The sequence below is a fragment of the Salmo trutta genome, chromosome 16 (genome assembly GCF_901001165.1).
Source record: "Salmo trutta chromosome 16, fSalTru1.1, whole genome shotgun sequence".
Lineage (NCBI taxonomy): Eukaryota > Metazoa > Chordata > Actinopteri > Salmoniformes > Salmonidae > Salmo > Salmo trutta.
Genome location: NC_042972.1, coordinates 51,545,517 through 51,573,446, shown reverse-complemented (window position 1 = coordinate 51,573,446; position 27,930 = coordinate 51,545,517). Strand labels below are relative to the sequence as shown.

At 41.8% G+C, this 27,930-nt stretch overlaps 1 protein-coding gene across 1 annotated transcript; it reads left to right on the top strand.

Moving 5' to 3' along the window:
* Window positions 1-15: 15 nt before the first annotated feature.
* On the top strand, window positions 16-23,839 carry LOC115150994 (rho-related GTP-binding protein RhoA-D). The gene is made up of 5 exons (XM_029694879.1): window positions 16-166; window positions 12,931-13,088; window positions 15,177-15,297; window positions 19,167-19,297; window positions 20,372-23,839. Exons 2-5 carry the CDS (start codon window positions 12,933-12,935, stop codon window positions 20,543-20,545), a joined length of 582 nt encoding a protein of 193 aa, XP_029550739.1. The 5' UTR covers window positions 16-166; window positions 12,931-12,932; the 3' UTR covers window positions 20,546-23,839.
* The last annotated feature ends 4,091 nt before the right edge of the window (window positions 23,840-27,930 follow it).

Here is a 27,930-nt window from a genome sequence, read left to right as displayed (position 1 = left end):
GCCACCACTGCCTTTCCTGATCGGTGGGAGGATCCTATGTTTGTCTGTCCTGTTTCTTAGCACCCTCTATGTAGGCTAATTTACCGAATACTGCAGCAAGGGTGTCACGATCCAGAGAGAAGGAAGGCAAGTCGGGAGTAAAATCTGAACAGCGGCCAGAAGAGAGGTAATTTTTTTCGTTTAAATATCATGTTCAATTGTTATAGTTAGCGGGGTGGACAAGGATTGTCCGTTTGGAAATAATTGATTAGGCCACTTTGCTTCGGGCCGGGAAAGTAGGTGGTGGCTTGTGGCGATAGTTAGTCAATCGACAAGTTAGCCTATGTTTCTTATTTCTTAGATTTAGGTTTAATCTATTCCTGGGTATTCCAGAGTGACTCATTATTGTATCACGCCCTTTACCGTTTCACTGATTTCGATGTAATTGTTGATACACTGTTGCTTCTTATGCTGCGTTTGTAACCAAGTGGGAGGTGGGAATTTACCAGTTTTGAAATAAAAAATAACAGTTGGATGCATTCACTGGTATTTATCATTGAGATGCTGATTGGCCAACAAGCTGCTAAAACATAAACAAAAAATACATATCGTGTTTGTAAACAAATTAGTGTCAAAATGTACATATTAGATTGTTTGTATAATGCTTTGTTGCATTTAACTGCCGAAAAGGCTGTTATCGAGGTCATATCCTTAGTAATTGAATTCAAGAGGTCAACATGCGAAAGAAGTGGGAGTTCAATATGAGTTTGCCACTAGTAATTACGAGTTGGAGGGGCGTTCGAGTGGTTTTCTCCCAGTCATATGTGGTAAATTCATACTTCTCACTTGGTTACGAATGCAGCATATGCCTAGGCTACTGACGGAACTCAAAGCAGCAACCTCGCTAATCAGTATTTGAGAACAAGTCCACATTTTTTCATATTACACTGATAATGTTCATTTTAAAGGTTTCAATAACTATTTTTTTTAAGCGGTCAACTTAAAACACGCAGGCCCTGTCGAGTTTATTTGTTGTAGGAATTTAAATAATCTATCTCTGGGCGGTGAGTTGTTTGTCATTTCTGAACGAAAGGGCGGTTGAGTTTCTCAGCCGGGAAGAAATTATTAGAGGCATTTCCACAGCCTAATACAATTGGCAGAAAAGTGTTACACCACCCAATGTTCTGTTTAATTGCGTGCTATTGTTTGTGTTCTGAAATCCGTAGTTTTTGATGACTTCATTTTGACGTCGGCCCTCCAATCTGCCCACACTAGTTGCTGCTCAACTCAATCGTAAATCGTGGAGTTGAGTTGGCTAATGCCACGTTCACAGGCTAGTCGGAACTAGGAGATTAGTTGATTAGTTGAATGTGGCAGGTGTAAAACTATAACCAGTTAGCAAGTCGGACATTTCTGAGTTTCCTAGTTCCGACAAGCACGTGAACGCGGCATTAGTCATGGCTAAGGGCTAACGCCCTGTACAAATCGTGACGTATGTACACCATTTACTTAACTAGGCAAGTCAGTTAAGACCAAACTGATATCCAAGGGCTACACGGACCAAACCAGGAGGTCTGTAAGTTCGAGCTCAAGAATGAGGCCAGAGTTCACGATTTGGAATTCCAAGTTTGATGACCATTCAAAATGAATTTTCTCAGTTGGAGATTCCCTCCCCCAGAGTTCCCAGTTCTCTTGAACGCACTGTAGTCGGAAGTCGGAGATTTCCCATTTTAAGAGTTCTGAGTTCCCAGTTCTAAATGCGGCATCTGGCCCCGCTACTGAACAGACAAGTGTAGTGTTTGTAGCACAAGATGGAGGAGAGCCTGGGAGATTGGAAAATATGACCTCTTCATTCAAGACGGGATAAATATATTATTTCAGGTTTTAAAACATGTTTTGTTTAGTTAATTTCTCTAAATTTATAGCAAGTTAAGCTACCTTGCACTGCAGAGCAAATAGCTAGGCTAGGTTGAAGATACTGTAGCTAGCGTCCTCCACCTAATAATTATCAAACAAAGGTCATTACCATCATAATATTCTTAAACGGGAGTCAGTCATATAATATAATTGGCTTAGCAGCCAATGTGTATTATTTAACATTGCTATTAAAATAGTACTTAATCACTTATAGGAATGGGTAATTGTTTACAAGTTGCTAGCTATCCCATAAAGCCACCGCCGAAAACCACATTTTCCTCATCTGTGGTTGGTAACTTCCCGGTCTTCGATGGACTCTGGCTGGACTGAAGACGACACAAAGTATAAAAAATAAATAATAATAATAATCTAGGCATGTAGAGTCCGTCTCGCAACAGAGCCTTCAACCGCAAGGGGGCGTTAACTCCGTTGTGGACGTCCCCATTGAAATGCATGACATCCGGTGCAATTTAAGAGGCTTATGAGTATTGTGAACAAGGTTTAAGGCTGAGACTGTTCTGTGATTTGGAAAGGAATGTAGGCTGTATGCCTATGCCCTCTTTCTGAAGAGTAGAGCTGTAATAGAAGGCTTGCAGAGCCGACCTGTTGGTCCTGTTTGGACTGCTTTGCCTGAGTTGTTGAGTGAAAGTGACATAACTGCAGTAGCAGAGATGTGGCACGGCTGGCTGTTTTTCACTGTGCGTGGGACCGGGTTGCGTCTAGATTATGGAGAGTGTTGACGGTTTATAATTAAGGCATATTTTGGTGTATGTTAGCTGCCTGTCAGTTAAACTGCAAAAGGGATACCGAAACTAAAATTGATGGTTAAGTTTACGTAATAATTCTGAGTGGTTAAGGTTTGGGATAGGGTTAACAAAAAAAGTGGGCCTAGCACTGGGATTGGACCCGCTGCTCTAGCTCATCGCAAGGTCTACTAGATGATAAAAGGTGCTTGTTGCCCCTAGTGGAAGGTAGGAAATTGCCATGAAATAAAATTAGACCCCATGCCATAATTTCAACATTTAAAAAATGTCTAAATACGCCTTAATCAAGTTTAGCCTGGGTCTCATATTTTGAGATATCAGCCTGCTGAATCTCCACATGTGGGATGGCCAATGGCATACCTTTCAGGGTCGCCATGTCCTGGACATCTACCAACCAGCACACTTTCTATCTTGTCAGTCTCACTATCCCTGAGCCTAATGCTAAAGCATGTAATGGTAAATCAGTGTCTGTCTTCTGTTGTACTATTTCCACCAACTTCATGTCTTTGGATTTATAACAAAATGGCCATACACCGACCAATCTACTTTGTTTTCTCCTCATTTGAACAGGGCACAGAATGTATTGCTCTTAAAAGGATCAAATCTGTCCGTCATTGCTCTTATAAACATTGATTCTTGAAAGGAAAGGAAATTACAAGGATAGGAATTTGCTTTTACACGAGTTTGTAATTCTAGAAGTGGGTGTTCGATTCTTACATCAACGGTTCCCCGTAAGCGAAATAGGTTTACACTGTATTGAAATGGAGGTGAAAGAACCAGTGTGTGTATAAAATGTACGCCCCAAAAATATGAGTGACATTGTGAAAGACCCATTCACCGACTGAGAATGAAACAATGTATAACTTCCAGTCCACATATTATGCTAATTTCACACAGTGCCAGGATTCCTCTCTAACCATGAGGACTACCGTTACACTGAGAATTAACTTATGTGAAACTAAATAGCCTTGTCTATGGCAGCCCTGAAAAGCCTGACAGAGGTACTCCAACTTTAACTATGCTTGATTGAAGATGGAAAACAATGTGTGTTATGAGCCTAGGCCTAAATCCTAAGATCATTAGGCCTAATAAGCTTTTTGCAAATACATTTCACGTTACAGTAGCGCTTAGGCCCATAGCAGTCTCTCGTTACTTGTAAGTCGCTCTGTATAAGAGCGTCTGCTAAACGAGTAATATTTAACATGGTGATTATCCTCTTGAGAGAGAACAAAGTCTATTGCCATACAACCTCTAGTGATAGATGTGACTGGTCCTAGTTACACTGATAGCCAGTGGTGTTAGCATGTGTAATGTGACATGTGATGGGTAGTTATAGTGGAGCCAACCTGGGTCATTGTGTGCTCTCTCTCTCTCACTCACTCACTCACTCACTCACTCACTCAAACAGCAGCCACGGTTACTGCCAACCTGTGAACTTTAGCCCATTTCTCAGATATGCTCTGTAAAAGTGACCCAAGGGCTGGACTTTAACATTGAGAAGGCCACAATGGTAGATCTGGTTTTACTTGCCCAGTATTTGCAAGTGACGAAATAACGCCCGCCGCTGTACAAATATTTACAAAATAACAAACGGCGTTGATCAAAGACAAACTGAATGAATCAAAATAAGTACAGCTCTATCGAAGCGAACCCGGGCTTCAAGGATGCCGGTTAACCCGGCAGCATGCCGACCTGTTGCCTGTCTATTCAACAAACGGCAGGAGTTTCAATAGTCCTTCTCATAATGTAACAGCCATATTAGATCGTGTCCAATTAACAATGCATGAATTTCACAGCTACAGACGATGAACATACATTAATCACTACAAGCACACACCAATAAAAGGTGCTACACATGCTTTTAAGCATAAATATCACCAGGGATATAAATGTGTATGCCAACCCGGGATAAGGTACTACCGCATTATCCGTACCATTCATTAACTGCGCTCTGGAATGCGTCTGCCGGTGAAACTTCCAGCCAGGAAATGGCCAGAAAACCCTACAATTAACGAGGAATGCATGGTAACCATAGCCATTTCTGATGATCTACCTTCACGTTTAATTGTTACACATTATCCCAATGTACCGCAGCAGTAATGTTTGATCATCAATGGCATGAATAGAAAGACGGGCTATATTGACTGGAAACGCACAACAAAAACTTTCGGCGCCAAACTGTCTGCTTCCAAACTCTTAATACATGTTTATTTTCTCTTTTACGTCAACTATCAGCATATCGGGACAACAGCAATACAAATAATAAATGTGCTTCTCATCATGAACCATTTGTCATCTCTGGTCATTTATAATTGGCTTAGGTGACGGAGGACGTGGGACAATCGTCTCAAGCTCAGAGGTTAAATACATTTGTTTCGCAGTCACCTCAACTTTAATGCTTGTCCCACCCACACAAAAACCATGCAGTGAGTGTACCTCGTGGTCTAGGCTGTCTTTTAAAATATATATATATATATTTCTCACCTTTATTTAACCAGGTAGGCCAATTTGAGAACAAGATAAAGCAAGATAAAGCAAAGCAGTGCGACGATAAACAAACGTACAGTCAATAACACAATAGAAAGTCTATATATGTGCAAATGAAGTAAGGCGGTAAGGCAATAAATAGGCCATTTACAATTTAGCAATTGACACTGGAGTGATAGATGTGCAGATGAGGATGTGCAAGTAGAAATACTGGTGTGCAAAAGAGCAGAAAAAAACATGGGGATGAGGTAGGTAGTTGGTTAGATGGGCTATTTACAGATGGGCTGTGTACAGCTGCAGCGATCGGTAAGATACTAGACGTTAGTGAGGGAGATAAGTCTCCAACTTCAGTGATTTTAAAAATAAAAATAATAATTATTTTTTAATTGCAATTCGTTCCAGTCATTTGCAGCAGAGAACTGGAAGGAAAGGCAGCCAAAGAGGTGTTTGCTTTGGGGATAACCAGTGAGATATACCTGCTGGAGCACGTGCTACAGGTGGGTGTTACTATGGTGACCAGTGAGCTAAGGCCGAGCTTTACCTAGCAAAGACTTATAAATTATCTGGAGCCAGTGGGTTTGGCGACGAATATGTAGCGAGGACTAGCCAACAAGAGCATACAGGTCGCAATGGTGGGTAGTATATGGGGCTTTGGTGACAAAACAGATGGCACTGTGATAGACTGCATCCAATTTGCTGAGAAGAGTGTTGGAGGCTATTTTGTAAATGACATCGCCGAAGTCAAGGATCGGCAGGATAGTCAGTTTTACGAGGGTATGTTTGGCAGCATGAGCGAAGGAGATTTTGTTGCGAAATAGAAAGCCGATTCTAGATTTAATTTTGGATTGGAGATACTTAATATGAGTCTGGAAGGAGAGTTTACAGTCTTGCTGGCAGTGGAGAATGGATTGTGTACATTTTGGTACAAACCCTTTAAAATAAAAAATGTCAATACTGACTGGTGTAGTAAAACACAAGTTAATATTTCCAGTAACATTTTTATGACTTACAGACAGGATACAAAACAAGTTTCTCTACAACTGTGAGGGTTTTATTTGTGTTTAGTAAGACTACTAAAGTTCCTTAACTTGCTGGTGAGACTTCCTAATCAGGAAATGACCTTTTGATCATGTCAGCTGACTTAAAATGCTGCACTTGTAGGCTACAATAAGAAACCTCTCACACTGTAGCTTGTTGAGAGATATGAAACAATGCTGTTTGGATTATGGCCTGTGTTGTTTTCACTTATATACCACTCCTGAAAGTCTGTTTGGTCATCACATTACAAAAAGGTGGATATATTTTCCTTTAAGAAGCTCTTCCCGGGTGTGTGTGAACCCATACTCCTGGTCTCCTGATGTGTTGTTTATTGTTCCTACAATCGACAGAGAAGCTGCCCCACCCGACCGTGCCTGGGTCACTTTTCTCAGTACTCACTACTCGCACTGCTCTGGTTGCAAAACTTCTACTGGCTGACTGGTTTAGGCCTCTGGAAAACTTTGGAAAAGTGAAATGTTAACTCGAAGTGGGAGGGTTCTTCTACTAGTATTGGATTCACTCCCGCACACAGTTGCATCACTCTTCTCTTGTAATATATACTGTTTGTGTCACACTAGACTAATGCTCCCTGAACAGGTCAAAAGGCCTTGATATCCTGGTGGATATTGGTTTATGCGTGGTTTAGTTTCACCAGAACTTAATTATGACCCTGTTTCCTTCTCTGGTCATGCATGATGTGTATTACCAAATATTAGGCTAGATGTAGGCAGTAGCGGGGGTAAAATCAGACAGGATACAAGCCAGACCAGGGGGGGAAAAAGCCATATTACAACCTACGTGTTGTGATGATTGCATTGTGTACTCTATAACCTGTTAGTTCATATGCCTTGCCACCGTGATACATAGGCCTAAGGCCAAGACAATGGTAAGACGGGGGCAGAATAAATTCAACCACACATTTTTTGTTTCAGCACAAAACCGGAGAGCAACCTCTGTTCGGTGAAGTTCACAAAGCATATTGCATGTAACAAACAGTTACGTGACCTACAGCATGGTCAAACAAGTTAATGTTCCCAACATTTTTGTACTACTTAACTATTGATTTTAGAACCACAGAGTTACCGCAAGTAGCAAAGAACAGGAGCTGCCTCCACTATTCCAACACCATTTCAACATCATCAAATCACCTCTGCTTAGTCTAATACAGTGACAACTAAAATATACCAAAAACTGTTTAGTCCAATCAACGTAAGCTAAATATGATGTGGCTGTCCATGCTTCTGGTGTGTGCGTGCACATTCGTGCAACTAGAAAAACATGTTGACTCACCCTACTAGAGAAACGCCAATGCCATCCTCTTTCATGTTGCCGAAACGGTCTATGACTGTCAATACCATACACACTTATTTTTTGTTGTCCTACGCTACCTGGCTAAAAAGCTTGTTCGCTAGCCTAACTTCCTTTTTGGTGGGCAACATTAGCTAGGTAACATTAGCCTTCTACATATTTAACTTCCATTCTCTTAAGCCAGGGCCCCAATGTATAAATATATGGTTTATCAAAATCCACCTTATAATCATTGGCCAGTACGGATAATTGAGTAAAACCACAAGTCCAAATCCCTATCTCCATCCATTTAGGAAAGGGACAATTTTAGCTAGCTATCCACCGGACAACAACGAGATGCAACAATTCAAGTTGTTTCTGTAAATTACTTATTGCTCTTGATGGAATGTGATTGGTGCGAAGCCAAATCCAAACTGGCTTCCTCTGACAAATATTTTTTTGGGGGTGGACCAAAACCATTCACAGTCGAGCTCACTCAATTTAGCTCAGCGCTGATTGGCTATTATTGAATTCTTTTTTTATCAAGGGAGGCTAAATGTTTGCTAGCTTCCCTTGCATTCAATGCTACAGGCGGCAACAATATCATACTCTTTTTGACCAGACATTATCAGATAGGCCATCTGATATAGCCATCTGGCTACACATACAGAAGGGCTCTGTTTCCCTCACTCGGATGCTTTTTCTGGTGAGATACATTCAGCCTCTTGCAAATTGAAGGAAGAAAAAAAAATATCTTTTTTTTTACATTTTTCTTCAATTTTCAAGAGGCTGAATGTATCTCACCAGAAAAAGTATCCGAGTGAGTGAAAGAGTCAAGTTTGGACACCTACTCATTCAAGGGTTTTCCTTTATTTTTTTAAAACTATTTTCTACATTGTAGAAACTATGAAGTAACACATATGGAATCATGTAGTAACCAAAAAAGTGTTAAATAATTCAAAATATATTTTATATTTGAGATTTTTCAAAGTAGCCACCCTTTGCCTTGGCAGCTTTCCACACTCTTGGGATTTTCTCAACCAGCATGATGAGGTAGTCACCTGGAATGCATTTCAATTAACAGGTGTGCCTTGTTACGTTAATTTGTAGCATTTCTTTCCTCATTGCGTTTGAGCCTGTCAGTTGGGTTGTGACATGGTAGGGGTGGTATACAGAAGATGACCCTATTTGGTAAAAGACCAAGTCCATATTATGGCAAGAACTACTCAAATAAGCAAAGAGAAACGACAGTCCACCATTACTTTAAGACATGAATGTCAGTCAATTCTGAAAATTTGAAGAACTTTGAAAGTTTCTTAGAGTGCAGTCGCAAATAGCGTCAAGCGCTATGATGAAACTGGCTCTCATGAGGACCGCCACAGGAATGGAAGACCCAGAGTTACCTCTGCTGCAGAGAATAAGTTCATTAGTTACCAGCCTCAGATATTGCAACCAAAATAAATGCTTCACAGAGTTCAAGTAACAGACACATATCAACATCAACTGTTCAGGGGAGACTGTGTGAATCAGGCTTTCGTGGTCTAATTGCTGTAAAGAAACCACTACTAAAGGACACCACTAAGAAGAGACTTGTTATTGGTGTCATATGCTGACCAAACAAATGCTCAGCATATGTGGGAACTCCTTCAAGACTGTTTGAAAAGCATATTTTGATGTAATTTTTTTTTGGTTACTACATGATTCCAAATGCGTTGTCTCATAGTTGTGATGTCTTCACTATTATTCTACAATAAAATAAAAACCCTGGAATGAGTAGGTGTGTCCAAACTTGACTGGTACTGTATCTTTTAGTTTCTCTGTTTCATTGTCTTTTTTGGGGGGAAAACCTGGCATCCATGAATACGTGTGTGTACAAAACATTAAGAACACCTTCCTAATATTCAGTTTTGTACACTGTAGATTAGTTACATAAATTCAAGTAGTCCTTCAATGCTGAATGTTATATACCTGGAAAAGTAGCTTGTTTTGTACCTCAACAGCCTCTTTCTTGTTTTGAGAAAGTGTCTTTTACCAACATTGACATTTTAACTGAGAATAACAAACAGCTCCCGGTGTTATGGCCTCAGTCAATATGGTATTAACGAAGATCGACAAATCCCTCCAAATCTACATGTACAGCTGGATATGTCTCAATGGTATGTTAGTTGAATTAAAACATGGCTGCCGTCCCAGCGACTACAAATATATTTTCTGTGTCATTGTTTTAAAGATATATATATATTCAAGGTTACACATTAGGGCTGGGAATTGCCAGGGGCCTCACGATATGATATCACGATATTTAGGTGCTGATACGATATGCATTGCAATTCTCACATTTCGATATGCATCTCACGTTTCTATATGTATTGTGAATCGATACTGCGACATTATTGTGATTTGATGTGCCAAACATTTCTCAGTGTATAATATATATATATATCAACAATTTTACTCATACAGTTCATATAAGGGAATCATTCAATTGATATAAATTCATTAGACCCTAATCTACTGGGAAGCCAGGCCCAGCCAATCCGAATGAGTTTTTCCCCCAACAAAACGGACTTATTGCAAACAGAAATACTCCTCAGTTTCATCAACTGTCAAGGTGGCTAGTCTCAGATGATCCCGCAGGTGAAGAAGCCAGATGTGGAGGTCCTGGGCTGACGTGGTTATACGTGGTCTGCGGTTGTGAGGCCGGTTGGACATACGGCCAAATTCTCTAAAACAACGTTGGCTTATGGTAGAGAAATGAACATTACATTCTCTGGCAACACCTCTGTTGGACATTCCTGCTGTCATCATACCAATTGCACACTCCCTCAACTTGAGACATCTGTGACATTGTGTTGTGTGACAACTGCACATTTTAGTGTCCCTTTATTTTCCCAGCACAAGGTGCTGTTTAAATCAGTTTCTTGATATGCCACACCTCAGTCAGGTGGATGGACTATCTTGGAGGAGAAGGAGAAATGCTCACTAACAGGGATGTAAACACATTTGTGCAAAACATTTGAGAAAAATGAGTTTTTTTGTGAGTATGGAACACTTCTGGGGTCTTATTTCAGCTCATTAAACATGGTGCCGACATGTTGCGTTTTAGGTGTAGTTAAGTCACCCGTCATGTGACTCATTCTCTGGATGTCTAGAGCAGTGATTTCAGGGAGGAACTGTAACTTCCTCAACTGAGAGAATATTTTGGCGTACTTCACTCCATTTTGCCTCAGGAGAGGAGGATCAAGCTCATTTCTTTTTTTAGCAAATGAGTTTGTGGGTCATTACCCCTAGTGGAAAGTGGGATGAGTAAGACAGGATTGATGGCTTATCCTTTTCACATTCTGCAGATGGTTCTGCTGTATTAAATTGGTGGCTGTCCCAATAACTTGTTGGGTAATTGTCTGAATTTGATGACGGAATAGAAAAGGGAGAGTACAGTGGCTAGTCTTTCTTCTACTGTGTTACTGATCCAGTGCATTGTGTTTAACACTAATTGTCAGCAACATCATAAGCTTGCCATTTAAAAAGGTGTGTGTGTGTGTGTGTGTGTGTATAATGGATGTTGTCTACATGGAAATATAAGAATTATAACCTTTTTCAATACAAGATGTTCCTTAATGGCTGTTAGTGATTCTTGGACACTAAGGGCCCATGCATGCAGTCACTGTCTTATCATTAGTGGTGTGCAAAAAGAGGAGGGTTTTGTGTGTTTAGTCTTTGGCAGCACTCTCCTCTGCTCGACTCCATGGAGGCCTGTACAAATAGGGCAGCAGCCAAGGGCCCCTCCCCAGCCCCCCTCCCCACCACAGTAGCCCAGCACAGGAAGTGGATTGTTTTGTTTCACAGGGTGAGCTTCGGGAGCCTGGCTTGGTGCTCTTGTCTCCCCTCCCACTTGCTCGGCCTCAGTCTCAGGCCCATCCAGCGTTTTGGTCCATCTCCTATCCAGCCCAGTTTACTATCTGCCTTGGGAGTTAATCTGTGGTTCACAGAGCTGTCAGTGTGGGGTGGGAAACCTCTGTACCTTAATACAAGTCAGTCATTAGATTTAATATATTTTCTATTTTATGCTTCTTCTTTTTTCATTATCTAGACAGATTTCGTGCTTGTCTGAATCTTATCTCTACTCGGCGGCATCATCATCCTGACAGCCAAGCAGGAGAGAACACAGGAGGAGAATATAATTGTTTTGCTAGAAGGCAGCAATATGATGCATGTCCAATACTTTCTCTGCTTTCGGTAAAGGGGCTTTGTCAGCCAAGCCGTCGGGGTAGAAGCAGAGGAGGAGGCAGCCAAATGACTATGCATAGTTGCTCTGCTTTCCTCTCAGACAACTACAGAAGCCTCGTTTATCAAGGACGTTTATCCCACACAGCGCTGGGATCTGGTCAGCGGCAGGGCATCTCTCTCTCTCTCTTTGTCTGAGTTATTCTGAAACTGCCTGGTGTTTCACACAACCCACTTTTTAAGTACCTTACTATGATTGTTTTTATTTTAAAATGGTAAAAAAATAAACAAAACCGCTTCTTTGCGAAGAGCATTTCTCAACTAAGAATTTTATTAGGACTGTCTGGGAGTGGTATGAGTAGGGAGGGGACAACTGAAAACTAGCTGTTATTGGCAGAGAGGTTTGGAACTCTTTCTTATTGGCCTATTAACTATGCCTAATTTACTGGGTCACCAGGCAGGCTAAAACTCCATCCCAACAAAACAGGTGGATTTTTCAGCCGGTGTTTTCAAACAGCTTTTTGGAACTAAAAGGGCATTCTCATAAGTTTCACAGTATTAGTCTAACCTCATAGTGTGAAAATATATATAAAACACGGGAAAATCACATTATAAATAAAAAGACCACACATTTTAAAAGTTACTCTATACCCTACTGATGAAATGTAGGTAACCAGGCAACTTAAGAGGGACATGGACAGAGAAGGAACAATATTGTTTGTAATAGTTTAAGGAAACAGCTGGAGGAGCACTTATAGTTTCCTGCCTGCCTTTCCGCGTGCTGCCTGCCTTTCCGCGTGCTGCCTGCCTTTCCGCGTGCTGCCTGCCTTTCCACAGACCGACCATAGTAGGAAGCAAGAAGGGTGGAGTCAGAGAATGGGCTGATGGGACACAGCATTCCTCCCTGTCCCAGCTTGCCTCATCTCTCCCCCCCCCATCCCCACCTGGAGATCAAACAGCCTCCTTCTAGAAATGGGATGTCATGGTGTCAGTTGTCCAAATGTTTGTTAAAAAAAAATAAAAAAAAAGAATCCCTTGTTTCAGGGGTAGAACAGAACTAAGACTAGCTACATCTTGATTCCTTATCACACTCTTATTCCCTCACGGGTTTCCCGGCTCTATTCTCTCGCTGAGGATATTCAGACTATTTACAATCCAACAGTTATTAGGGTTGTCAAAGTTTTTTGAAAATCCAGTGACGTGACTGTAAAGTGTTCCCTGCTTTTCTCCACAGTAATGGCAGCCATTAGGAAGAAGCTAGTGATCGTGGGGGATGGAGCCTGTGGAAAGACTTGTCTTCTCATCGTCTTCAGCAAAGACCAGTTCCCCGAGGTCTACGTGCCCACAGTGTTCGAGAACTACATCGCTGACATCGAGGTTGATGGCAAACAGGTGTGTAGACTACCATCCAGGAAATACATTTAAAAAAATAAATACAGAAATGATCCGTACTTAAGTGTAAAGTCTTCATACACATGAACCAAACAGCCAACCCACACAGTAAACATATATCATAAGGCTTTGGTTAACAAACGGTCTTGTTATGGAGTGTAGTGGGAGTGGCGCGGGGCTCTTGGGGCGTAGCCTAGCTGTGTTCTGGAGGCCAGGGCCCCTCCACAGCAGATGGGATGTTATGTCAATGGGCTTTGTTCTCCTGTACTGACCAGCACAGGATCACAGCCTGGCAAAACAGGAAATGACTGTACTCCTGGGCTTCCTGCACCGACTGGGAACATGGATGTCCACTGGCAATCCCCCACCCCCTGAAGACTGCCCCTCAGCCCGATAAACGGCTCTCATTTCCTGCTCTGGGGGAGCAACATGCATGTGGGGGAGGGGTTGATGTACTGTTGTCTTCTGTACAGGAAATACACAAAGTCAGGGATCCAAGTGTGCAAGATGGATCATGCCACCTCCCAGCACCCCATTCAGCTTAGCTCTCCCAGGGGGCTGCACTGCGCCCCCAGAATTACCCCACTTTAATTTGATGTGGATAAGATCAGTGTTCTCAGTATATAGTCGCCACAGTCCACATTTTAAATCTTATTTTCCTTCAGGGAGAATGGTAATCTCTTTCTCTCACCTTCAGTGGGCGGGGCCGGGCCCAGTTCTAAATATAGCCCTTTTTTGTCCTTTTTCCCCCCCCCAAAACCTTGTGCTGTACAGTCAGTCAGTGTGTCCAGAGGGGATATGGCTCCTAACCCCATTTCTCATGCCAAGAGTATGTAGCCTCCCACTCGCACCCGCCCTACAAACCTCTGCGATAGCTGCTATTTTGGGATGGTTGAATAATGTGTGTACTGTGGTCATACATTGATCTACTTTCAAAGTTATGTTACTAACCTTTTAACTAGATGTATGTTGTATGAAGGACAGGCTCTTCCTCTCAAAGACATTGGACTTTTTTTTCTCTCTCTCTTCAAATAGTGCTTAAATCATGTATACAGTAAAAAGCAAGTTGTGGCTGAATATTATGATTCAGTTGTAGAATCCAGCAGACTGTAATGTAGTTGCTCTGGTCTACTCCCCTGAGGAACAGAAGGTATCTGGTTTGATTCTCCTTAATCACCTGATTTCCCTAATGGAATTAATCAGTGGTGTGATGGGATAAAGCCTCCATGCCTCCTCTCTGCATCCCTGTGAAAACCTGCCCATGGAATGAGACAAACGACCCGTCGTTAGCTGCTGCACTGGTTTCTCTTCCCCCCCCCCCCCCAAGACCAGAGCTATGATGAAACTAGTTTCACGGCCGCCAAAGACGTTCAACTGCTAAGACTTCACACCTAGAGTGTGTCCCATATGCAAATCTTCCTCCAAATCCCTGCTGCGTCACTTGAGAGATATCTCAGAGATACAGTATTTCTACATCCCAAATGACACGCTATTCCCACTACTTTTTTGGCCAGGACCCAATGTGAACTATATAGGGAACAGGGTGCCATTTTGGAAGCAGCTTTTCTGTGAGGAACAGTGAAACTGAAACACTGCTCCGGCTCATATTAGTCGCTATTAGCTGTTTCTAAGGCATGACTGTTTCCAGTTGGAATGCTTTGTTTTGCTTTATTGTTTTGATGGTGTTTTACATTGCCCTATGAGAACATGGTGAAAACAAAATTACAGCTACGGTATCTTTGTAATGATTTCCACAGTAAAAGAGGTGCCAGCACTTTGCTCCACTGCTTTTGGCCCGACACTGCCAAGCCCAGTCATGGCGCTCCTGTTTTTGGTAACTTAAACCGGAATCACCATTATTTAGTGACCAAGGATGGTTAAGTGCGTTTTTTTTATTTAGCTTTGTTTCTTTTTGCTCATCTGCACATGCTACTGCATCTATTACTCAACATCATATAAAAAAATAGGACTCTCAGGTCTGAGAGAAATTTGCTTCAGAAAGATTTAGCTTTTTTTTTTAAGAGCAGCCATTTTGCCTGTATCTGCGAAGTCCTGACACTTCCTCTTCTCTTTTGTGGCATGTTTTAGGTGGAGCTGGCACTGTGGGATACAGCCGGCCAGGAGGACTACGACAGGTTGAGGCCTCTCTCCTACCCCGACACAGATGTCATCCTCATGTGCTTCTCTATCGACAGCCCCGACAGTTTAGGTACAGTATTTCTATTCCGGGGACACTCAGTTGCTGATTTTCTCTGATGTTTTGATTTCCAACAGCCAACTGTACTTGTCTAACAGCTGGCTATGTCGTTTTAATGTGTGTTGAAACTAGCACAGTATCTAGCATGCTAAATGTGTTTGCTCAACTGGAAGTGACTGTGGCCGTGTGTATCAGTTTTATACAGTGGATTTGGAAAGTATTCAGACCCCTTCACTTTTTCCACATTTTGTTACGTTACAGCCTTATTCTAAAATGGATTAAATCGTTTTACCACAGGGATGGTATTGTCTAGGTGATGAGCAGTGCCTGGTTTCCTCCAGATTGACACTTGGCATTCAGGCCAAAGAGTTCAATCTTGGTTTTGTCAAATCAGAGAATCTTGTTTCTCATGGTCTGAGAGTCCTTTGGGTGCCTTTTGGCAAACTCCAAACGGGCTGTCATGCCTTTTACTGAGGAGTGGCTTCTGTCAGGCCACTCTACCATAAAGGCCTGATTGGTGGAGTGCTGCAGAGATGGTTGTCCTTCTGGAAGGTTCTCCCATCTCCACAGAGGAACTCTAGAGCTCTGTCAGAGTGACCATTAGGTGCTTGGTCACCTCCCTGACCAATGCCCTTCTCACCCGATTGCTCAGTTTGGCCGGGCGGCCAGCTCTAGGAAGAATCTTGGTGGTTCCAGACTACTTCCATTTAAGAATGATAGAGGCCACTGTGTTCTTGGAGACCTTCAATGCTGCTGACATTTTTTGGTACCCTTCCCCAGATCTGTGCCTCGACGCAATCCTGTCTCGGAGCTCTACGGACAATTCCTTTGACCTCATGGCTTGGTTTTTGCTCTGACATGCACTGTCAACTGTGGGACCTTTATATAGACAGGTGTGTGTGTTTCCAAATCATGTCCAATTAATTACATTTACCACAGGTGGACTCCCAAGTTGTAGAAACATCTCAAGGATGATCAATGGAAACGGGATGCTCAATTTCACATCTCATAGCAAAGGGTCTGAGTACTTATGTAAGTAAGGTGTTTCTGTTTTTTATTTTTAATAAATGTACAAACATTTCTAAAAACCTGTTTTTGCTTTGTCAGTATGGGGTATTGTGTGTAGATTTGAGGAAAACAATTAATTTATTCCATTTTAGAATAAGGCTGTAACAACAAAATGTGGAAAAAAGTGAAGGGGTCTGAATACTTTCAGAATGCACTGTATAGGGGGGATGTGGGATAAATGATCTGCATGGACTTGTCTGCTGAGCTCTTTCTCCAGTCAGTGTCCCATAAGCAGTAGCAATTTTAGCATGTACATCTTAGTGGGACAATAAAATATCAAATGTATGCATGCCAGCAAAGCCACTACACAAAACCCTACATGAATTACACTATAACAGTGACAAACGGTGCCCACAAACTGTTAAGATGTTGGGACCGCAAACCTACCACTGCTACACCTGGCTATCAGCAGAGCCTTGTCTGGCAGCGAAACAGTTAATTCAGCCTCATTTACTGCCTTTTTTAAAAATGCATATAAGCAGACAATGAAAGCTCTTACAATATTCACTGATGACATTTCTCTAAAACAGGCTATAGGCTACATGTGCACCACCAAGTCAGAACAGTTGGTGAAATTAAGAGAGGGAAAAGTGACCAAATTATTAGCGTGAGCCACATGGGCTACTAACAGCTTACTACACAACATACTTAGTATTACTTTTATAACTACAGTATACATATCTCCCTGGCAAATTACATAATTTATGCAGCAGCATACAATACATTTTTGGACTCACCTTGTGCTGTGCTCACTTCCTTCCAAACCACTCATTGTTGAATTTGCTATTTCCAACTTGCTGTGTAATGGCCGATGAGCACCGATACGTTATCTATAATTTCTCTTCATTATTTCTCTTCAAATGAAAAGGATTTGCCTGTGGATTTTTGACTTGATTCATGACAGCCAACTAGGATTTTGAAAGTATGACATTGACATGATCAGTCCAATCAAAGCTCTTGTACATATGTGATTTGATGTCATTTTATCTGTGGCCAATGACGTTGGGCCTTCTTGGAAGGGCACTTCTAATGTAACTATGTCAGCACACAAAGGACTAGAATTATCGAGGTCTCCCCTTGGACTCCGCCATGACGTAGTGACAGAAAACCGAGCCAATCATGGCGCAACGCTCTGTATTTTCCGCTGGCTTGCCCCACCACCACAGAAAGCCCAGAGTTAGGCTGAAACACCTGCATTTTGAAGCTGCCTTACTGAAGAAAACAACTAAAAAAGAGACCATGTTTGTATGTGGCTTTATTAACTCCATGATATGAACTCAGCAAAAAAAGAAGCGTCCTCTCACTGTTAACTGCGTTTAAGTCCAAAAGGCTCCAATAACAGCTTCTACCCCCCCAAGCCATAAGACTGCTGAACATGAGATTGTAACCCCCCCGTTTGTTTTTACACTGCTGCTACTCGCTGTTTATTATCTATGCGTATTCACTTTACCCCTACCTACATATACAAATTACCTCGACTAACCTGTACTCCCCCACATTGACTCGGTACCGGTACCCCCTGTTTATAGCCTCATTTGTTATTTTATTGTTTTTCATTTTTTACTTTTGATTATTTACTAAATATTTTCTTAAATATTGCATTGTTGGTTAATGGCTGGTAAGTAAGCATTTTACAGTAAGGTCTACATCTGTTTTATTCGGCGCATGTGACAAATAACATTTGATTTAATTGGCATTGTGCAGCCTAATAGCCTCGGCTACTAAGCACAGATAAATACAAAAAAAAGAGTATTTTTAAAATAAATTGTCTTAGTATCATGTTTTTTATGACCTTCCTAAACAAAATATTAATGTTTTCTTTGTGATTGTGTATATTAAATGGATTTATTCGGCTGGCGGCTATTTTTACTCGTGGAGGCTGGCTATTCTACTGTTAAATATGCATATGGTCATTTTGAACGTCCTAGCCGCTTTGAGGTAGAAATGTTCAAAGTTTTTGTATTTTATTATAAACTCAGCAAAAAAAGAAACGTCCTTTCACTTTCAACTGCGTTTATTTTCAGCAAACTTAACGTGTAAATATTTGTATGAACATAAGATTCAACAACGGAGACATAAACTGAACAAGTTCCATAGACATGTGACTAAATGGAATAATGTGTCCCTGAACAAAGGGGGGGTCAAAATCAAAAGTAACAGTCAGTATCTGGCGTGGCGATCAGCTGCATTAAGTACTGGAGTGCATCTCCTCCTCATGGACTGCACCAGATTTGCCAGTTCTTGCTGTGAGATGTTACCGCACTCTTCCACCAAGGCACCTGCAAGTTATCGGACATTTCTAGCCCTCACAGTATGGACATTGCAATTTATTGCCCTGGCCACATCTGCAGTCCTCATGCCTCCTTGCAGCATGCCTAAGGCACGTTCACACAGATGATCAGGGACCCTGGGCATCTTTCTTTTGGTGTTTTTCAGAGTCAGTAGAAAGGCCTCTTTAGTGTCCTAAGTTTTCATAACTGTGATCTTAATTGCCTACTGTCTGTAAGCTGTTAGTGTCTTAACTACTGTTCTACAGGTGCATGTTCATTAATTGTTTATGCTTCATTGATCAAGCATGGAAAACCCTTTACAATGAAGATCTGTGAAGTTATTTGGATTTTTATGAATTATCTTTGAAAGACAGGGTCCTGGAAAAAGAACATTGTTTGCAAACTGATGTGTTACACATTAATGCCAAATTAACACACAAAACAGGCAAGCCCCCAAATGTAAAAATAAAAATGCGACGGGTCGCCACTGCCCATAAGTATCTGAAATATCTACTTGCTTCTTGTTCCTTCTTCCTCTGGTAGAAAACATCCCAGAGAAGTGGACCCCTGAGGTGAAGCACTTCTGCCCCAATGTTCCAATCATCCTGGTGGGCAACAAGAAGGACCTGAGGAACGACGAACACACACGGAGGGAGCTGGCCAAGATGAAGCAGGTACTGTACCATAGTTCCATACTGAGTGTACTGCACAAAACCCTCAAACAGGCTCCTAACCCCTAGGTAGGAGGTACTCCTGTAAATCTGAAAGGGTTGGATTAAGTAGTCTGTCTAACCTTATATCTATCTAACACTTTTTAGATGTGTATGTGGCTGGTGTCCTCAACTAGGCCTCTGGAAGGGAGAACATTTAAGATGACAATTTGTCAAAGGATATTAGTGTTCCCCTTTTGAGTCGAGTCATTGTTTCAGGGTACGTGAGGCTTGATAACCAGCCAAACTAAGATGGTGGTTGAGTGACCAATGTCGTCACTGACTAGACTGTGGAAAACTTTTCAGGAAAAGGCTGTTTTGACTCTTCAGTCACTGGCATCCCTTGCTTTCTTGGAAAAACGTGTAGCTCGACAGGTCTGAAATGGCTGGGCCTGATTTTGCTCTGCCTGTCATGGCATGGGGGAGGAGCAACTGCTCCTAGAAGTTACAAGTCACTGATTAGCTTGTTTGTTTAGTCTGAAGTCTTTTCCTCTCCTCAATGCGGGTTCTAATGGACGGCAGACAATACGTTGCATAACGGCATGTTCTCTGTGTAGGCCTACTGTCTGTGGTACTCGTCTCCAGGTCCAGTTGCTGATGATAATGGGGGGGGGGGGTTACAAAGCCCTCTGACTCTGTCAGCCGTTTCTTTCTCTCAGAGAGCAGGAACTGTGTAACAAAGAGGGTTGTGAGAGAGGATTTACGATCACCACAAGTCATCACTTTTAAGTGTTTTAGCGTGATGTTAAAAGTAACATTGGTGGTGACTATGTTGTACCCAGGCAGTGGAGTCATGCTATTTCCCAGGATTGATGGGTTTTGTGGTCAAACATTAAATCTAGGGGAGAGGTGATGCAACCTAAACACAGTAGGCTACATGTACTAGGATAAATACATTTTACATTGTGTTTTTATTGTCTTGATGGTATTACAGTCAAGTGTCCCATGAGGTGTGTGTGTGTGTGTGTGTGTGTGTGTGTGTGTGTGTGTGTGTGTGTGTGGCCACACCAGTTAACACCCTGTCTTTTTACCCTGTAGGAGCCAGTGAAGCCAGAGGAGGGCCGGGACATGGCTAACCGTATCAGTGCCTTTGGCTACCTGGAGTGTTCAGCCAAGACAAAGGATGGCGTGAGAGAGGTTTTTGAGATGGCCACCAGGGCGGCGCTGCAGGTGCGCAAGCGCAAGAAGAGGGGTGCCTGCCTGCTGTTGTGAGGAGGAAGAAGACCTCAGTCGTCAACTGACAAAACAACATATATATATATATATATATATATATATTACGCAGGACTGACCTTTTACCAAATGGCATCTTTGTACTGTATCTCATTTCACGCTAAAGAGGTTGGTGGCCGAAAGTGCTGAAAGTAAAATAACAAGGAAAAGGACTGGTCTGTAACACAGGTTAGAAATTAGTGTTTAAACTTCTCAGCATTGTTTTTGTTTGTTATGCTTATTTCATGCAATGGGCACACTGTCTTTCATGCAATGGGCACACTGTCTTTCGTCTAGTTTTTCCACAAGCGTTTCTTTTCCCTGTCGCTTTTGAGAAGATAATAAATGCACATGTATTTGTATGCAACATATTTGGCTGTCCTTCCCTGGGCCTGTACAAACAGTCGGTCCCCTGAGCTTGTGTTGTCAACATGCACACTGTTGGAATCAGGACTCATCCAAACTCTTGTTCATTTGTAACCCGTCCTGTCCGCTAGCATAGATTTTAATGGTAAGAGGGTCTACTTTCCAGGGGAGAGGTTTTGCTCTTTAGAACCAGTGCCTTTTTTTGTGTTATTTTTCAAGTCCTTGCATACCACCAAGTAAAGCGCCTCCTGACCTGTTGGTCAACTCACTAGCAGGGGAGCGGAGGGCCTCCTCACGTTAATTATACACAGTATGTATTGTAATGCAATCCGAGCTTTCCTGCATGTAACCTAGGCTTTGAGGGTTGTCGACAACTCGCCGCAAGAAACGACTTCAGAGTTCATTTTACTTAGGAGAACATATCAGCTAGTCCGTATAACAGTCTGAAATCAGTCCCGTCCCCCCCCCCCACACACACACATGGTAAAGGACTGGTAGTCAGAGCACCTCATGGCACTGTAACATGACCCTACTGATATGTGTGCAGAGAAGTCCATCCGCTCCCTCTAATAAGGTCTGGATTGAACAGCTATTCCACAGTTGTTCTGAACACCTGTACAGAGAAGCTTGAATATCCCCACATAAACAGAAGCGAACATGACTTTAAAGTACCACCACACCAGGACGTGACAAGTTAAAACGGGTGTCGCCTGATGATTAGGGGAGCATGGTCTACAGTAGCTACAGTAGGTTTGTATGAGTTGACACAATCCTCTTTTTAGAATGAGAATGCCAATGTATTTGTCACAAGGCTGGAGCTACTGGGGTATGAGGGATATGGTATGGGGGACTGGTGGATCCTGCCTCGAGATCCTGTCAGGGTTGACAGGCCTGGAGACTTCCAGTCTGACTGCATTCTAAAGCAGCATTCTGAGGAGCCACATGAGTGTTTTTCAGTGCCTTCTCTTTCCTGATAACCTGTGTGACTTTAGCGTTCCCCTCCCCGAGAGCCGAGCAGAGAGACCGGACTGGTTGCTCAATGCCAACATGCCACAGCCAGTCAACTTTGACACATGTCATGTTACAAAGCTCAACACTCACTCACAGCCATAAAGAATGTCGGGCAAATGATGCTTGACAAATTAAGAATTTCACTGAATATTTTTCCAAGGTACACTTTGCCACAGCGTTTCCCAAAACATACCTGGTTGAAACCCCAGTTAGAATTCGATCATCCATAGATGAGATCTCTTCAGCTCGGTGGTTGATTGTATTTCATTTGAGGAAGGAAACTCCCAGTGTGCTTTGCCTGATTTTTCAGGAACTGGTTTGTCAATTCTCAGTTTGTTCTGGCTTGGCGCTATTTGACAAGAAAGAAAGACCAGAATTTTTTTTTGAGAGAGGCTTCTGTTGGCTGCCAAGAAAGTCCCCAAACAATTCTCTCTCCCTACCTGTCGCACAGCTAAAATGACGTGTTCTGCACTGTGTTATGTTAACAGTAACGTTTGGAGGGTGTGCTACTGAGTTGGAAATTACTTTTACATTCGGACATGATTTCTTGTCTTCTGTCATTTTTATATTGCACTGCTGAGAACAATAAAATGCATCGGGGTTGCTGAAGTCACTGGTCAACCTAGGCTGTGGTTTTTGTTACCGTTTTGTCATTTGACTTGATTTACGTAATGGAACACCAATGGAGCTATAGCATGCCTGAGACTGGCGCTGGAATATACTGTATCCTGGCTTCTTTTGGTCTTTAGCTTTTTAAACCACATATTTCTATTAAACTTTTTACTTGTGTCCACCATGGCTCCAACATTACACAACAACTCCAATATGCATGATGTCTATTTTCTGTATTGCTCGGACGTTTCACTTGCATGGAAGTGGAAATGACCATTAAGTTTACTCTTTTGTATCCTATGATGTTGACCATTTGTCTAACGGGAGCCCGATGAGCCTTTCTCTACTGATTCTTCACAGCGTTCCTATTTCTCCTGGTTTGTGTCTGTCGTTCTTCTGCCTGTGTCCATAAACCGGTCAGTCCAACCAAACAGGGCTCAACTTTCCAAATGTCCATCAGCAATGTCACATGACCGGTTTAAAGGGTTGCATGCGACCTGGTGTGATGCTAGCGATAACAGGTATTCCATAATGCCAACGAAAAAATATTAGCCGGTTCGATTGACAGCCCTCTGCTGGCCAAGTCATCCATATTAAAAGAGCTTCTACTGTGGTAGGAAAATGACTTCACGTTCAAGCAGACAGAAACCCGGGCGGTGTTATAAGCGGTATCCCTGTATCACCCAATATTGTGACTGTTCAGGAGTGAAGCTCAGAGGAAATATAAGTTTGTCCCTTCAGGAGTATGTTTGTCTACACAAAATGGAACTTTTTCCATACATTTGCCATATATTACCTTTTTGTATGGGTGTATGTTTAAACAGTGTTTCCATGTCGCCAACCCATGAAAAGGACAGCAACTTTTAAGATTTCAGACATTTACGCCAACCTAAATGCCAAGGAATCCTGGGGCATCTAAATAAAGACTATATGTCCAGCATAATGTTAAAACCAACCTCAACCCCAAAGCAGAAGGCAAACTACATATCAAGATAAGCATGTAGACTGCTGTTTTGTGTACGCTGCTACTAAACCTAGATCACACTACTACTAAACCTAATCTTGTCTTTTATTATGTCGGTGTCTGCATGAGTCAAACTATGGTCTCTACAGCAGTTGCTCCACTATGGGAACAGCTTCTATCTGCTCAGTGTCTAACTTCTCTTTCTGGAAGTATCTAAAATAACAATCCAGATTTGTATAAGAAAGCTCATTGTAATAATGCTTAAACGGAAAGTGATGTAGTGAATGTTTGATTAAAGTGAACACGAACAATGTTAATAAACTATTTTTGAGACGAGATTATACACTGCCTCCCTATTCCAGTTGTTCCATTTTACACAAAGACGATGAAAGCTATGTGAGAATCCAAAATCATTTATTGCTTGTTTTCCAGTTTAGCAGCCACTGCTTCAGTTAGGGATGTAGTAGTGAGACATGAACTTACAGTACATGGTTATAGATTCCTGAGCGACTGAAACATGAATGTTAGACCAGGTGACACTGATCCAATAGTCATCATGCTACTGTATCTAAAATGTAGTCGTTCAATTGTCGGCATGCTGAAAATACAGTGGCGGTATAAAAATACATTACCACAAGCAGAAAATATGTATTTTGAATATTAAATACACTCCCATCATATGCTCTGCGGAGATACTGCCTTTAAAGTAGTAGGTATTACCATTGGTCACTTGTCAGTGGGACATTTCCTATTACAAGTCAGGCTGAAGATTTCATCCAGTTTCTGCTGAGCAAGGATTTCAATCATCCATCGAGACATAACTTTCCAAACCTTTCCAAAATATAGTTGTTGCCAATTGATTGGAACGCTATACTTCATTTTGATGTCAAGTTCACAAAAGGCAGCAAAAATATCTCTGTGGAATGTCAGTTTGAGAGGTACAGAACCTCCAGTATAATTTTGTAGCTCTCAAGAGATGTTGCGGTGACTATATTACCGCCACTGGCAGTCATGACCGCAGTAAAATTTCATGTGATCATTGAGTCATAGGAATCTCCTTTTATCCACTCTGGACATGCGCTGGTTGTACCCAACTCGCTCACAACCATCAGGTCGCTAATGGCCTGGTACTCAGGGCTCTATTGTCCCTCTAACCACTCTGACATCAATGCAAATGCATTCAAAAATCACATCAAAACAGTATTATGCTTTTAAAACGTACCTCACTGTGAATGATCAATTCGAAGAAAGAAGTTAAACAGCAGGTTGAAACTGAGTGGAAAACATGGTCGTTGAGGATGTTGTTTCAAAGCCTAACACACCGAAATGGACAGCGCTTTCAAAGGTTGATCATTAATTCATATTAAAGCTTATGCATAGGTCTATGAGCCCAAGCCCGAAAACAAAAACTGAATTAAAATAATGATTGTGCCGTTATACAATACATAGCCTACTGCATTTTACGCATTTAAGATGTATTTGGTACATAATTGTCTAGCAGCCTATACTACAAAATGAAATAAATTCTAGTAATCACCTTTGAGTGTGGACAGTATTATTATGCATACTGGATGGACTGGTTACCTTATGCTACACTCCAAAACGTTCTATCCATGAGTCTGGGAGAAAACATTTAGGCCTAGGCGATGCTGTTGGTTCATTGATTATGCAGGGTGGCGAAGCCTACAATTATAGTACATTTTTATTGGATTTTGAATAGCCTAGGGCGTTTTTTTATATTTTCATAATGAATCGGCTGACATTACTTTTAGCTACAGAATATATCTCACCACCGTGCATTTCCATATCCTCCTCTCTCTCCTTCATTCCTTTCGCCAGGACTCAGAGAGATGGGTGTTCAATTTCATGAAATATGTTTTGTTGTGAAAACATGTTACTATCGATGTCCCCGAACAGATTTCACTTGGTTTCCCAAATTAAGCACTGGGTAGCTGCAGGAACAGGGTTGGAGAGCCCATGGCAAACAGAGTTTGACGCAAAAATATGAACCTATCGTTTAGCAAGAAGCTGCATTATCCTCACAGTGGTTGATGCATGATTGAAAAACGAACCCGTGGGAAAGCGGCCTCCATTCGCTATTCGAGTGCATACTGATGACATGTATTTTTTCCCCTGCCCCGTTCCTCCCCATTTGTTAAATGGCCATTCTAAATCGAAACAAATTTGACATATTAGTAAAGACAAGATTAGATTGTGAATAGTGAAAATATGATCACTTGACGAGAGGCAAGGAATAGAGAGCAAGCTTTTTTTGCGACTTTCAAATCATCAATAGCCTATAGTCAAATCATGTTTTTTTTTTATTTGTAAGACATTCTAGTTGTAAATGATGCAAACCTTAAAGTTGCCAAATGACTCTAAATCTAGCACACAGTGATTTTTTCCACATTTGTTATATTATAGCTTTAATCTAAAATGGATTAAATTAATATAGCAAATGTCTTACAAATAAAAAAGCAGAAACACCTTATTTACATAAGTATTTAGACCCTTTACTATGAGACTCGAAATTGAGCTCAGGTGCATCCTGTTTCCATTGATCATCCTTGAGATGTTTCTAAAACTAGAGCTCCAAAACAGGATTGTGTCGAGGCACAAGATTACCAAAAAATGTCTGCAGCATTGAAGGTCCTCAAGAACACAGTGGCCTCCATCATTCTTAAATGGAAGAAGTTTGGAACCACCAAGACTCTTCCTAGAGCTGGCCGCCCGACCAAACTGAGCAATCGAGGGAGAAGGGCCTTGGTCAGGGAGGCGACCCCGATGGTCACTGACAAAGCTCTAGAGTTCCTCTAAGGAAATGGGAGAAGCTTCCAGAAGGACAACCATCTCTGCAGCACTCCACCAATCAGGCCTTTATGGTAGAGTGGCCAGACAGATGCCACTCCTCAGTAAAAGGCACCCGACAGCCCGCTTGGAGTTTGCCAAAAAGTACCTAAAAACTCTCAGACCATGAGCAACAAGATTCTCTGGTCTGAAGAAACCAAGATTGAACTCATTGGCCTGAATGCCAAGTATCACGTCTGGAGAAAACCTGGCACCATCCCTACAGTGAAGCATGGTGGTGGCATCATCATGATGTTTTTCAGCAGCAGGGACTGGGAGACTAGTCAGGATCAAGGGAAAGATGAACGGAGCAAAGTACAGAGAGAGGCCTTATGAAAGCCTGCTCCAGAGCGCTCAGGAACTCAGACTGGGGCGAAGATTCACCTTCCAACAGGACAATGACCCTAGGCACACAGCCAAGACAATGCAGAAGTGGCTTCGAGACAAGTCTCTGAATGTCCTTCAGTGGCTCAGCCAGAGCCCGGACTTGAACCCGATCGAAAATCTCTGGAGAGACCTGAAAACAGCTGTGCAGCGACGCTCCCCATCCAACCTGACAGATCTTGAGAGAATCTGCAGAGAACGGGAGAAACTCCCCAAATACAGGTGTGCCAAGCTTGTAGCATCATACCCAAGAAGACTCGAGGCTGTAATCGCTGCCAAAGGTTCTTCAACAAAGTTCTGAGTAAAGGGTCTGAATACTTATGTAAATGTGATATTTCAGTTTTTTATTTTGAATACATTTGCAAACAATGCTTTGTCATTATGGGGTATTGTGTGTAGATTGATGAGAGGGAAAAAAAACAATTTCATCCATTTTAGAATAAGGCTGTAACGTAACAAAAAGTGGAATAAGTCAAGGGGTCTGAATACTTTCCCAGTGCACTGTATAGGACCTGTTCAAATGATCACTTTAACACTCAACATCGCCACTTCATATGCGCACTCGCTCAGAAATGGGAAAAATATCCTTTCTGTTTTATTCAGCTAAGTTCAATTATATTCTTCTTACTTAAAATCCTATAATATAAAATAATGGAATGGGACTTAAAAGCATTTCTTATCTACTAAATTAACAAGCCAACAGCCTACAGCCAGATAACATACTCATATTAAATTGTCTGTCTGTAATGGTGTGCCCCAGGACTCTGTACTTGGTCCCCTCTTATTCACTATTTCTATAAATAATTTAGACAAAAATGTGAAAAATGCGCAACTTCACTTTTATGCTGGTGATACTGTTATTTATTGTTGTGCCTCATCTCTCACAAAAGCTTTCCAGAACTTGCAAACTGATTTTATACTGTTCAACATACCTTGAGTCAATTGAAGCTTATCCTCAAAAACTGACAAAACTAAACTAATGGTGCTTTCTAAAGCAAGAAATAGATGACTGGAACGAACTACAAAAATCTCTGAAACTGGAAATACTTATCTCCCTCACTTGCTTTAAGCACCAGCTGTCAGAGCAGCTCACAGATTACTGCACCTGTACATAGCCCATCTATAATTTAGCCCAAACAACTACCGTTTCTCCTACTGTATTTATTTATTTTGCTCCTTTGCACCCCATTATTTCTATTTC

Excerpts from the sequence above, each read along its gene's own strand:
- LOC115150994 (XM_029694879.1), top strand. The coding sequence starts at position 12,933 with ATGGCAGCCATTAGGAAGAAGCTAGTGATCGTGGGGGATGGAGCCTGT. Across the intron at positions 15,298-19,166 it reads CGACAGCCCCGACAGTTTAG|AAAACATCCCAGAGAAGTGG; the intron begins GTACAGTATTTC and ends TTCCTCTGGTAG. Across the intron at positions 19,298-20,371 it reads AGCTGGCCAAGATGAAGCAG|GAGCCAGTGAAGCCAGAGGA; the intron begins GTACTGTACCAT and ends TTTACCCTGTAG.